The sequence below is a fragment of the Pollachius pollachius genome (assembly GCF_949987615.1).
Source record: "Pollachius pollachius genome assembly, chromosome: 16".
NCBI lineage: Eukaryota > Metazoa > Chordata > Actinopteri > Gadiformes > Gadidae > Pollachius > Pollachius pollachius.
This window is the reverse complement of record NC_136949.1, coordinates 1,021,826-1,036,142: the sequence shown is the minus strand read 5'-3', so window position 1 is coordinate 1,036,142 and position 14,317 is coordinate 1,021,826. Positions and strand designations below refer to the sequence as shown.

The 14,317-nt window shown below is 56.2% G+C and overlaps 1 protein-coding gene across 2 annotated transcripts in view; it reads right to left on the bottom strand.

Annotated features, from left to right (window-relative positions):
* The window catches only part of LOC307088057 (serine/threonine-protein kinase D3-like), a 23,667-nt gene extending 9,350 nt beyond the window's left edge, over positions 1 to 14,317 (bottom strand). Inside the window, exons 1-8 of one of the 2 annotated variants that reach the window (XM_079753819.1) lie at positions 14,082 to 14,317; positions 12,954 to 13,490; positions 5,695 to 5,833; positions 4,077 to 4,208; positions 3,377 to 3,537; positions 2,169 to 2,358; positions 375 to 452; positions 59 to 260 (exon numbers count right to left, since the gene is read on the bottom strand). In XM_079753819.1, the coding sequence (XP_079609945.1) occupies positions 59 to 260; positions 375 to 452; positions 2,169 to 2,358; positions 3,377 to 3,537; positions 4,077 to 4,208; positions 5,695 to 5,833; positions 12,954 to 13,217 (1,166 nt within the window). In that variant the 5' untranslated portion in view covers positions 13,218 to 13,490; positions 14,082 to 14,317. The other variant, XM_079753820.1, reaches the window with a different exon arrangement.

Genomic DNA, 14,317 nt, shown 5'->3' with positions numbered 1-14,317 from the left:
CTCCCTGGGGGGCCGTGGTGTGTCTCCCTCCCTGGGGGGCCGTGGTGTGTCTCCTCACCTGATGGCCCTCGGCGTGTCGTCGTCCCGGTCGCCCTCGGCGCTCGGCCCCTCCATGTCGAACATCTTGTCCTCCAGACCCCCGACCTCGTCCTGGTCCTCGGCGCTGCGGCCCCCCTCGCTGCCCGCGTCCCCCGAGTCCACCTCCATGCCGGGGTCCAGGGACCTCCGGTCCAGGGGGTCAGGGCTGGGGCTGGTGGGCTCTGTGGGGGGAGGGCCGGCGGCAGTTAGACACCTCACCACGCCCCCCGCTGGGAGACGGGGAGCCCCCTCCTAGACCCCCCTGGAGATGAAGAGCCCCCCCCCCAGAGCCTCACCTCCATTGAAGTCCACCTCCCCCAGGCAGTCCCGGGGGGTCTTGGCCGCACATCTCTTGTGGCAGTTGAACCTGCAGTCTGGAGGAGAGGAGACACGGAGGTTAGAGAGGAGGAGGGAGGAGAGAGGAGGAGGGGAGAGAGGAGGAGGGGAGAGAGGAGGAGAGAGGAGGAGGGGAGAGAGGAGGAGAGAGGAGGAGGAGGGGAGAGAGGAGGAGAGGAGGAGGGAGGAGGAGAGAGGAGAGGTGGCGAGAGGAGGAGAGAGGAGGAGAGAGGAGGAGAGAGGGGGAGGAGGGGAGAGAGGAGGAGAGGAGGAGGGAGGAGGAGAGAGGAGGAGAGAGGAGGAGAGAGGAGAGGAGGAGAGAGGAGGAGAGAGGGGGGAGAGAGGAGGAGGGGAGAGGGGAGGAGGAGAGAGGAGGAGAGAGGAGAGGAGGAGAGAGGGGGAGAGAGGAGGAGGGGAGGGAGGAGGAGGAGGAGGAGGGGTGAGGAGGAGAGGAGGAGGGAGGGGGAGGAGAGGAGGAGAGAGGAGGAAAGAGGAGGGAGGAGAGAGGAGAGAGGAGAGAGAGGAGGGAGGAGGAGAGAGGAGGAGAGAGGAGGGAGAGGAGAGGAGGAGAGAGGAGAGGAGAGAGGAGGAGGAGAGGAGAGAGGAGGAGAGAGGAGAGAGGGGGAGGAGAGGAGGAGGAGAGGAGAGAGGGGGAGAGAGGGGGAGAGGAGGAGGAGAGGAGAGAGGAGGAGGAGAGGAGGAGAGGAGAGAGGGGGGGAGAGGAGGAGAGATGGGGAGAGGGGGAGAGGAGGAGAGGAGGAGGAGACCTGTTCCCATACCGATACCAGTAAAACCAGAAATTCCTCCGATACTGCCTAAATGCAGTATCAGGTGTCGGCGAGATGTCTACGCTCCGATCCGATACCAACACGTGAGTCATTTATAACACAGAGAACCTCACAGACACTGCAGGTTCATGCTGCGTTCCTTAACGGTCGGAGGGGGAAAGTCAGAATGGGAAACGCGTCATCTCCGACCAACGTGCGTTCGAGCTAAGTCGGAAAAACATGGATGCGTGGACATTTAACTACAAGAATACAAATGTATATTATAATTAGACATAAATATGTATGATCTAGCTCTGAAAATACGAAGTCTACAGTAAGTGGATCGACTTTACATCAACGTCGTCGTAAGAGAACCCTTCAATAAGATCAAGTGCTGTTAGTAGTTCCAATGCTAGATGCTGTATCGGTATACACTCGGTATCGGGAAGGAAAGAATGGAGCAGAACATCTGTAGAGAGGAGGAGGAGAGGAGGAGGAGCAGAACATCTGTAGAGAGGAGGAGGAGAGGAGGAGGAGCAGAACATCTGTAGAGAGGAGGAGCAGAACATCTGTAGAGAGGAGGAGGAGGAGCAGAACATCTGTAGAGAGGAGGAGCAGAACATTGTAGAGAGGAGGAGCAGAACATCTGTAGAGAGGAGGAGCAGAACATCTGTAGAGAGGAGGAGGAGGAGAAGGAGCAGAACATCTGTAGAGAGGAGGAGAGGGGGAGGAGAACATCTGTAGAGAGGAGGAGGAGAGGAGGAGGAGCAGAACATCTGTAGAGAGGAGGAGGAGAGGAGGAGGAGCAGAACATCTGTAGAGAGGAGGAGCAGAACATCTGTAGAGAGGAGGAGCAGAACATCTGTAGAGAGGAGGAGGAGAGGAGGAGCAGAACATCTGTAGAGAGGAGGAGGAGAGGAGGAGCAGAACATCTGTAGAGAGGAGGAGGAGAGGAGGTGATGAGAGGAGGAGAGGAGGAGCCCTGACCTCGGCACTGCAGGCCCTGTCTGAACAGCCCCTTCAGTAGCCTCTTGCAGTACTGGCAGACGGTGGGCCGGGTGTAGGAGTGCACAGAGAAGGTGTGAGGCACCTTGACGCGGCCCAGCACCATCTTCTCCATCCAGATGGGACGGCCGCTCAGCAGGGAGTTCCTCTTCCCCGCCGCCAGCAGAGGGCGCTGCAGGGGGGAGGGGGTGGAACGGTTGGGGAGAGGAAGAGAGAGGGGAGGGGGAGGAAGAAGTGGCAGACGGGGGAGAGGGGAACGGGAGGAAGGGGGAGACGGCAGGGCAGACGGAGAGCCAGAAATAAGATTGGGGGAGGGGGGTACGGGTTGGGAGTGAAACAAGATGAGGTTCGCCGGTTCGCCGCTCGGGGGGGGGGGGGGGGAGACACTGCTTCCACACAGACCTCACCGTCCAACGGCGACACACGCCCTAGTGGGGCGGCATCGGCCCAGGAGGCAGAGCGGGTTGGTTGGTAACGGAAGGTTGCTAGTTCGATCCCCGGCCGGAGGGCACCGAGGGGAGTCCAGCGGGACGTCTGCACGTCTGTCCGGACTACGGACGCGCTCCCCTCCGAGCACCGTCCGTTTGTCCTGCAGAACAACGGCCGGCCGTTTCCCCCGCGGACCCCCTCTGCCCCGGCCGGCCCCAGGAAGCCCCGCACAATGGGTGGCCCTCCCAGCAGGGGGGCTGCCCCCGGCCACCGAGCCCCCGCCTGGCTCCTTTACCCTGGGTAGGGTTAGGGTCACGCTAGTCTGGACCTGGACCTGGACCTGGGGGGGTGGACTCTGAAGGACTAGCCAGTAGGGACCGGGGGGGACCCTTAAGGACCCATTAGAGACGAGGGGGACCCTTAAGGACCCATTAGAGACGGAGGGGGGACCCTTAAGGACCCATTAGAGACGAGGGGGACCCTTAAGGACCCATTAGAGATGGAGGGGGGACCCTTAAGGACCCATTAGAGACGAGGGGGACCCTTAAGGACCCATTAGAGACGGGGGGACCCTTAAGGACCCATTAGAGACGGGGGGACCCTTAAGGACCCATTAGAGACGGAGGGGGACCCTTAAGGACCCATTAGAGACGGAGGGGGACCATTAAGGACCCATTAGAGACGTAGGGGGGCCCTTAAGGACCCATTAGAGACGGGGGGGGACCCTTAAGGACCCATTAGAGACGGAGGGGGGGCTGTACCTCTTCCGGGGGCAGGGGGGTGAACTCGGCGCTGAGGGAGGGCCGGGGGAGGCTGAGCACGCCGGTGGTCAGCGAGGCGCTGGACAGACGCCGCTTGCGGACGCCGCTGCAGTTGTTGGGGATCTTAAAGGCGCAGCGCTTGTGGAAGTTCAGCCCACAGCCTGCAGGGGGAGCAGAACCACCGGGGGTCAGAGGCTCACTCACTGTCTCACTCACTGTCTCACTCCCTCACTGTCTCACTCACTCACTCACTGTCTCACTCACTCACTGTCTCACTCACTGTCTCACTCACTGTCTGACTCACTCACTGGTCACAGATTCACTCACTCACTGGTAAGAGACTCACTCACTCACTGTCTCACTCACTGTCTCACTCACTCACTGGTCACAGATTCACTCACTCACTGGTAAGAGACTCACTCACTCACTGTCTCACTCACTCACTCTCAGTCTTGAAAGACCTGTCTCTATAATGTCGGTAATACTTCAGAGTCAACCATGTGACCCCGAGGGACACTTGTCAGACCAGCTCTGACCAGGTGAGACCAGGACAGGCCAGGTGAGACCAGGTAAGACCGGGACACAACAGGTGAGACCAGATGACACCAGGACAGAACAGGTGACCCGATCTGACCAGATCTGACCCGATCTGACCAGGTCTGACCGGGTCTGACCGGGTCTGACCGGGTGGGGCTCTTACCTTCACATTTGAGGCCCTGCCGGATCAGGCCCCACAGCATCTCGCCGCAGTGGTCACAGAAGGCGGGGGCCTTGTAGGAGTGGACGTAGAGCGCGTGGGGGCGGATCTGGAAGTCCTCCACCGTGGCCAGGGCTGGGGCAGAAGGGTTCAACGTCACTCTGAGTACAGGGGTCAGGGTGTCACTGTGTCTTGTCATCCTCTGTCACACACTGTCTGAACCCATCAGACCCAACAAGTTACACGTTTCAAACAATCACAAACAGCTAAATGTAATTCCTGATGGACTGGCTATAGACCTATTAAGAATAAGTCCCTCCTCCGAGGCTCCTGTTCCCTCGGTCAGACGTCTACGGGAAATAACACGGGGTTTAGAATGATCGTACATAACCAACTCTGTAGGCGGCGAAGTAGTAAAAGCTGCGTCACGTTTTGAACTACACTTTTTCATCTAGTTTCCACTGAGGTTTTGGAATGTCGGTGCCGTTAAATTAGCATTGTTAATCGTTTACTACTTTAACGGCAGATGGAAAAAGTGTGTAGTTCAAAACGTGAGCAGCTTTTACTTCTTCACCACCTACAGAGTTTGTTATGTACGATCATTCTAACCCCCGTGTTATTTCCCGTAGACATCTGACCGAGGGAACGGGAGCCTCGGAGGAGGGACTGATTCTTCAGAGGTCTATGCTGCTGAAGGCAGAAGTTGCTTCTTTCTAAAACTGGTCTTGTGAGTGTTCCAATGAGTGGTCTTGTTTTGTGCGAGTTTGCTTGAATGCAAGCCGTCTAAATCGTTGTTGTTCCTCCAGATGACTTCACAGATCCACCGTGAGGTCATCTTCATCAAGCTACCAGAGGTCCTCATCTTCCTCCAGCTCCTCCTCCCTCGTCCTCTACTGCCGAGTGAAGACCATTCTGTCCTTTCTCTGAATCTCCAGATCCATAAAGACTCGTGTCTGCTGCTGGTCCGCTGATTTTCCCTGCTTCTGCTGTCCTTGATGCTCTGGCGCCCCACGGCCGACCGCCCGTCGCAGGACTCCTCCAACAACACATCGCCATGGTAACCTCAGCCTCCAGCTCACTTCACAGACAATGGTCCCCTCTTCTGGCTCTCAGGACCTGTGTGGCGTCACGCAGCGACCGGCCTCATCTCACCTCACTCACTCACTGTCTCACTCACTCACTCACTGTCTCACTCACTCACTCACTGTCTCACTCACTCACTCACTCTCACTCACTCATTCACAAACTAACTCACTAACTCACTCACTCACTCACTCACTCACTCACTGTCTCACTCACTCATTCACAAACTCACTCACTCACTCACTCACTCACTCACTCACTGACATACTCACTCACTCACTCACCCACACACTGCCTCACTCACTCACTCACTCATTCATTCACAAACTCACTCACTCACTGTCTCACTCACTGTCTCACTCACTCACTGTCTCACTCACTCACTGTCTCACTCACTCACTCACTCTCACTCATTCACTCACAGTTACACCGCCACCAGGGATGTAGACCGAGGAGGAGGAGGAGGAGGAGGAGGAGGTGGAGGAGGAGGAGGAGGAGGAGGTGGAGGAGGTGGAGGAGGAGGTGGAGGAGGACCTACCGGAGAGCACCACCTCCACCAGGTCGCCCTCCTGGATGTCCTGGGCGGTGGCCACGCGCTGCAGGATGTTGTCAGAGCTCAGGTCGTGGCGGAAGAGGAGGATCTTGTTGAACATCCCGAAGAAGCCGCACTCGGGGAACTGGAGGAGGTCAGAGGTCAGAGGTCAGGTGTCAGGGGTCACAATCCTTATAGAATCAAATCGATCAAAGTCAATCAAAGAAATCTAGAAGGCAAACGGCAACGGTGGCGCACACACACACACACACAACGGTACCCGCTAGTGGAACCTCTCCGAGCTAATGCTAACGCTAATGCTAACACTAAAGCTAAAGCTAACGCTTATCCTAATGTACAGAGGGAGTGGTGAGTACAGTAGAGAGGGGCTCCAGCCCCCGACAGAAGGTTCTGGGTCGGATCCCCCCTGGCCTACCCGTGGAAAACCTGTCTGAATTCTAACCCTTTCTGAAGGTTTCTGCCACACGCCTGGAAACCAGGAGCTCTGGTGGACGGCTGGCAGAGCTCCTGGTTTGTGTGTGAGCACAGTGTGTGTGTCTGTCTTTGTGAACACTGTGTGTGTGTGTGTGTGTGTGTGTGTGTGCGTGTGTGTGTGTGTGTGTGTGAACAGGGTGTGTGCATGTGTGAACACAGTGTGTGTATGTTTGAACACGGTATGTGTGTGTGTGTGTGTGTGTGTGGGGGTTTCTTAACACCTTGTGTGTGTGTGAACACTGTGTGTGTGTGAACACGGTCTGTGTGTGTGTATTCAGGATCTCTGCAGCCTGCAGACACGGAGCTGCTTCCTGTGGGGGGAGGGGGGGTAATAGTCCCCAGCTGCCCCTGCCGGATGCAGTGTGTGCAGGTAGTCTGCATGGGTGCAGCAACAGGAAGTGACAAGGAGGAGGTGAAACGCATCTCATTAATAGCTTGGTAGTTATTTCCCCCCCACCCCGACCCCAAGTATGTGTTTGTGGGGGGGGGAGGAAGAAGTAGCCCTCTTTTTTCCATCTGGATGCTAACAGTAAACTGATTGCATTCACACAGCGCTTTTCTAACCAGCGGCCACTCAAAGCGCTTTACAATACTGCCTCACATTCACCCATTCACGCACACATTCACCTCATCACTCAGCTAGGAGGAGCCGGGGATCGAACTAGCAACCTTCCGGTTACCAGCCGAGCCGCTCTGCCTCCTGAGTCGCACGCCGCCCAGTGTAGCGTTAGCTTTAGCGTTAGCCACCACGTGTAGAGACAGACGTTAGCGCTGGCGGGTCGCCTCATCACCACTTCAGGCTCGGGGCTTTGACCTCTGACCCCCACTATGGGCTTAGAACTCCATTAACCACACACACACACACACACACACACACACACACACACACACACACACACACACACACACACACACACACACACACACACACACACACACACACACACACACACACTCTAATCTGAGGCTTCAGCCACCATTATGAAGACTTAGATACATATACACGTGCACACACATTATCTAATGTTTTTCTTTGATTTGATCACGATGCAGCAATTTAACACCGTCCCAATAGGGCAGGAAACTGTCATAGAACCACAACGCACTACAGAAATGGAAGTACAATAAAATACACATCCCACTATCCACCGATAAATATACACTGATATAGTTTAGAGTAGAACAATATCCTAAAGACGCTGGTTTGCTTTTAGCTGGCCTTCCATGTGTTCCAGAGTTTACCCCGTTAAGGAGAAAGGTCTGAATGTAGATCTATGATGTGGTGTTCTACAGTCGCCATTCACATGGTAGATAAATACACATAGATACATGGACAGGTTAACATAGATAGATGAACATAGATAATTACACAATATATAGTTACACATGGATAGATTAACATAGATAGTGACACATAGATGGTTACACATACATTAACATAGATAGTGACACATAGATACAGTTGAAGCTGTGACTTTAACAATTGGGAGGAACTAATGCAGATGACGAACTGATTAGAGAACAGAACGTGTCCGGCGACCAGAGACCCAGAGCTCTGGGGCTGATCAGATGGGGCGGGGGGGGATGGAGAGTCGGGGTGTCGCCCAGAAGTCCTCTCCTCCACCAGGGGGAGACAGATCCCATGTGGGGCTGGACTGGGCTTGGTTTAATCCCTTTTAATTCCCCGTTATGTCGGTACGAACGTAACGAAAAATGAAACGGGGTCGCGGGACACGGCCTGCGCCCGATGTCCCGGTCTGAGTTGTGTTATTATTAACTTAGCGTCTAGCCACAGAAGTGGATTTAGGACGCGAAAATCCCCAAACATTAGCGTCCATCAGACCAGACTTACGCACTCCTCTTGGAGTGGTTTGGAAACAGTGGAAGCAGTTTGTTAAAAACTCAAACGTTTGTACAACGATGTCATGGCTGTGTGATTCTGTCGTTTTACCGCCTTTTCTCCGAACTCACGTACAACTCAGTGGGAGAGAACGGAGGGCGAACACCGGGAATGACCGTTGGACCATCGCAACGTCAATATTGTATTCTGGTTGATGATTGGTTAGGCAGGGTCCTCGTTGGAGTAACGTTTTACCTGTTTACACGCTACCAACACGCTACCAACACACACCACCAACACACACCAGCAACATGCTACCAACATGCTACCAACAACCCCGACGTGTATCAACCACGGCCCCTGTGTCAGGGTCCACTGGGACGTCCACTGGCCTCAGGGCCCAGGGACAGAGTTTAGGTGAGGGGTGGGCCGGGGGGGAATGGTTCCAATGGTTAACCAGCTGCTGTGGGGGCAGTTCTAGCTCTCTGATTGGACCAGGGGCCGGTGTCCTCATCCTGGACAGGAAGCGCCGAGGTGTTTTGGAAACTGAGCGGACGAGTAGTCCCCCCCCCGCTGACCTTGAGGTCACGTGGTCAACTGCAGGAAGTAACACACACACACTTGACACTGCGCATGCACACATACACGCCGGACCAACACACACACACACACACACACGCACACGCACATGCACACGCGCACACACACACACGCTGGACAAACAAACACAAAAGCAAACAGACACACACATACACACAAATGCGGAACATTTAAATCCAAAGCAACACAAGTCACAGCAGTAAACTGGCACAACTCACAAACGGACAAAACACGCAGGAAATCTGAAACATGAACACACACCACACATATATTGACGTGTGTGTGTGTGTGTGCTTGTGTGTGTGTGTGTTCCTGATGTCCTCCTGATCCCCACGATGACCCCATGAGGGGGCGGGGCCAGGAAGGGAAGTGATCGTCACACCCAGCGTGACACAACGCTCACTTCCCGTTTCATCCTGACGGGTTTGTGTTGCTGTGATGTCTTCTGCCCTGATCCCAACGCACACGCACACGCACACACACACACACGTACAAGCACACACACACGCACACACACACACACACACACACACACACACACACACACACACACACACACACACACACTAGTGCACATACACATCAGCGTGGCCAGATGAGAACATGAGGAGTCACACGTCCATTGGAACCAAACCGTGGATGAATAACATTACTTATGTTGATTGTACTGTATTGTATTACATGTTTATATATTTACTGATTCATTACATATGTAGATATATCTGTATTTATTTCATATTTATAGATAGGTATTTGGTACAAATGTAAATATATCTACATATGTAATAAAAACGGATATATATATATGTATTTATTACAAATTTATATATATATATGTTTTTATTACATATGTAGAAATATGTGTTTACTATGAATGTGTATATATGTATTATTTTTTGTCATGTCATCAACTACGACTACCATCATCCGCTTAAACACACACACACACGCACGTGCACACACACATATGCACACACACACACACACACAGCCGCGCATAAACGCACACACGCACGTTCCCACTATACAGTAATCCAGTATAATCCGTTTGCGGTTATGTTAAATCTTTCCCATTAACAAATTCACTGCTGCTCTTCAATATTACGTCCATAATAACATCGTCATGACAACCTAACCCCGCCCCCAGCAGCAGGTGACCTCCGGGCCCACCTAATCCCCCGCTGGACCACCGCACACACACACACACACACACACCGCCGTGATGTCACGTCCCGTTAGAGCCTCAAACACACACACCGCCGTTATGATGTCACATCCTGTTACAGCCTCAGGCACCAGATCTACCAGATCTAAAGACTACAAAACCTGATCCTTAAAGACTACAAGTTAGAGAGAGAGAGGGGGGGGAGAGAGGGAGAGAGAGAAGGGGGGAGGGGGAGAGAGAGACAGACAGAGAGAGAGAGAGAGACAGAGAGAGAGAGAGCGGGGGGGAGAGACAGAGAGAGAGAGACAGAGAGAGAGAGAGAGGGGGGGAGCAAGAGAGAGATAGAGAGAGAGGGGGGAGAGAGAGAGAGAGAGAGAGAGAGAGAGAGAGAGAGAGAGAGAGAGAGAGAGAGAGAGAGAGAGAGAGAGGATCATATGATCATGTAGTACAGTATGTGATTCAATATGGTTAATAAATATAAAACATGTCGCTGTGATTTAGACGCACGGACAAACAAGGATTCTGTTTACCGAGTGTCCATGTGAGGTGGGATTGTTCGGGTCACATGCTCCGAGAAACATTCAGCTGACTTCATAACCTCTCTCAGCAATAGGGGCCCCTGCAGGCCCCCCAGCTGCAGGGGCCCCCAGTCACAGGGGCCCCTCATCTGGGAGAGAGTGGGCAAGCAGCGAGACGACCACAGCTCTCTCTCTCTCTCTCTCTCTCTCTCTCTCTCTCTCTCTCTCTCTCTCTCTCTCTCTCTCTCTCTCCCTGGCCCCGGCTTTCATCCTGGCCTCGGTAACCACGGAAACCGGGTGCCTCCGCCTCCAGCGGTGGCACCCGGTGGTTTTGAGGCCGTAGCCCTCGGCCTCCGCCCGGGACACGCCCCGCTGACGGAGCGCCGCTGACGGAGCCTCTCCGGGTCTGAGGGGGGGGCCTTTATGGCTCTACTAGTCCCACTGCCTGTCCTGTTGTTGTGCGGCCATGTTGCCCATGGTAGCCCCCCTAGTCTCCCTAACCGCTGGGGGGTCCACCTCCCCCTCTTCCCCAGGGTCTAGGGTCCTCCTCCCTCTGCAGGGGAGGGCCACAGGGCCTGGGGGCCCTCTGAGGCTGGACCCTGGACCTGGACCTGGACCTGGACCTGGACCTGGACCTGGACCCTGGGCCTGGACCAGGACCTGGACCTGGACCCTGGGCCTGGACCAGGACCTGGACCTGTACCTGGACCTGGACCTGGACCTGGGCCTGGACCTGGACCCTGGGCCTGGACCAGGACCTGGACCTGGACCTGGACCTGGACCCTGGGCCTGGACCAGGACCTGGACCTGGACCTGGACCTGGACCCTGGACCCTGGGCCTGGACCAGGACCTGGACCTGGACCTGGACCCTGGGCCTGGACCAGGACCTGGACCTGGACCTGGACCTGGACCCTGGGCCTGGACCAGGACCTGGACCTGGGCCTGGACCTGGACCTGGACCCGGGACTAGACCAGACAACGGACACGATGTTCCAACGTGTGGACGGCTTGGAAGGAAGTGAGCCAACGACCGGGTGACAGATGTAGGGAGGGAGTTACCCATGGGAGAGGGAGGGAGGGAGGGAGGGGGGGGGGGGGGGAGGAGGGGGGAGGGAGAGAGAGGGGGAGGGGGGGAGGGGAGGGAGGGAGAGAGAGGGGGAGGGAGGGAGAGGGGGAGGGGGGGGAGGGAGGGAGAGAGAGAGAGGGAGAGAGAGGGGGAGGGGAGGGAGGGAGGGAGGGGGAGGGAGAGAGAGGGGGAGGGGGGAGGGAGAGAGAGAGAAGGAGAGAGAGGGGGAGGGGGGGGAGGGAGAGAGAGCTTGAGGGCGGAGGGAGAGGAAGTAGAAAGTAGAAACCAGCTGACGGCAGCAAACCGTCTTCTCCACGCGACTCTGTCCTTCACCACGGCAGCAAGTGATCCAGGTGACCAATCAGAGCCTGAGGAGGGCGGGGTCAGGCTCTCGCTGACCACGGTTTAACTCTGCTCTCCTCAGCCTGCTGTCGGCCATGTTGCTCCCCCCCCCGGCTCGTGGCTGAACCAAGATGGCCGCCGGCTGATGGAGGCCCAGAGACGAGCGTTCATCTATACCTCACTGTCAGAATGGGAACACACTAAATGTGTTTCGGCCAAATAGGAAGTTTGAAACACTCATCCCGCCACCTCTGAGTTCAGCACATGATACATCTTCAGACCAGAGGGTAAAGGAGCAAGGAGCCACTGTTATGAATCCCCATCATGAGGACCTAAGAGAGACCCTGTTGAAGCTGGTATCTGTTCTACTATTGACTGAAATTCTTCTTCGTTCCCCGCTATCAGGAAGACAAACAAAGCAGCATGCTCAAAGGTATGCCGGGCGCGCGGTGTGTGTGTGTGTGTGTGTGTGTGTGCGCGTGTGCGCGTGTGTGTGTGTGTGTGTGTGTGTGCGTGCGCGATGTACCACAAAGTAATCACAAGTTGAAGAAACTAAAAACTGTTTCTTATTTACAAAGAAAGTTTCTTATTGACCACCTGATCCCTGATCAGACTCAGCAGAAGAGCTACTACATGAGGCTCAGGAGGCGGAGCGGGTGGTCTGGTGACCGGAAGGTCGCCGGTTCGATCCCCGGCTGCTCCTATCTGAGCGTCGAGGGGTCCCTGAGCGAGACGCCCCCCCCCCCCCTGACTGCTCCCCACGACCTACACATCACTTACCTGGCGACAACATGTTTGTGTTGTTAATGTCACATTGACTTGCGTGTCAATATCACTTGAATTAACAGTTAACATTAACATGTTAACTGTTTAGTCCTACATTTATTTAGTCCTACATTTTAGTTTCCATGTCAATATAACATTAACATTAATAGTTACCGACATTAACAGTTATAGTCCCCCCAGTAGGGGGGGACTATAACTGAGGGGGCCGGTGAAGACCAGCCGGACGCCCCGCCCTGGCTGGCCCCCACCGGCGCGGCTGTCTCCGCCGTCGGCGTGCGAACGGGTGAACGGGAGGCCGTATTGTGACGAGCGCTTCGACCGGTGGTATTAGTCTGCTCACCATCTACCTTCAGGAAGATGAGGCGCCACCATTTGACTGTCACGACCCGAAGGACCCCACGGGGCCCCCCAACACACACACACCCCCACACACAGGCGCCCAGCGGCCCTACCTTCTGGTCCACGACGGAGCACACCAGCTCCATGACGGCGCCCAGGGAGAACTCCCCCGGCTCCAGGCTCACCGTCTCCCTGGTCAGCCCGATCTGGAGCAGGAAGGACAGGCCGTGGGCGGAGCCCCGAGAGGGGCTGGGGGCCCGGGGGCTGCCGTTGGACAGGCGGCTCAGGGCGGGGGGCGAGGGGGGGCAGGAGGTGGCCAGGTTGGGGGGGGAAGGCCTGGGGAGTAGCAGGGTGGTGGAGCTGGGCGAGGTAGACATGGCGGCGGCGGCTGTGGCTGGTCAGGGCGGGGGTCTCTTCAGGGAGGGGTCAGAGGTGAACAACATCCAGATTGGGTAATTATTCCGAGGGGTCGCGGCGCGCCGTCACAGCGGGGATCCGCACATCTGGGCCGCGTTCCAACCGCTGCGGGGCCACTCCGAGGCACTCCTTAAACCGTAGCGGGGAGTCGGACCCGAGGTCCGCCCGGAGGGGGCGGGGGGGTGACCTGATTACAGCTCCGTGCGTCTCGCCTCTCGCCCGAGGGACGGCATCTGGAAAGAAGGGGAGAGGACAGACACCGTCAGGGAAAGTGTCCACAAAAGCCGCGCGTTGGGGTCTGCGTGTTACCGCGACGCACCGCGGCAGGTCGGCTCCGTTCACCACAGACCGGAGCCACACGCTGGCTCGATGCTCACTGCTCTGTAGCCCGTGGGTCCGGACACGACCCGACGCGCCTCCGCAGAGCGGGACCGGCCCGTGCGGCGGGTCTCACCATGTCAGATCCGATCATCGATTAGGCTAGTCGTCGCCCCCGAGCGCCGGGGGCGACGTAGCGACCGCTGCTGCAAAGTTACGTTTCTGACGTCATACACGCTGGCGTTAGAGACCGATAAAAGTGCAAACTATGATATGATGAAGAGCAGATAACTAACAATGAATTCCTCACACAGCGAGATCGATCTCCGGGTCTCGTGCACATCTGGCTCCTCGCTTAACGGGAGGGAAGGGGGGGGGGATCGCTGCAACAAGTTTCCGCTCGAGATGTTCGACTCCTAAAGCGCAGTCGGGTTCCTATCCCCTGGATCTAACCGCTCTCCGCGGAGAACCGCTCCGTGGTGCTCCAAGCCGTCTGAACACCTCACCTCTCCCCGGCGGGGCGGTCCTCTCCACCGATGCGGCAGGAAAGAATGCGAGTTCGATTCCCCCGACGAATAACAGGTCGCCAAAACATCCGAACGCGTCGTCCGTTCTCCCGGTGTCAGCGTCGGAACGCGCGGTGGACCGGGGCGGAACCGGTCGGACTTTGATCTCCTCGGAAACTTTCTGCCCGTCGTCTCGAGCCACGCGCGTCCCGCCGCTTCTGTCGCCGCTGCGCGTC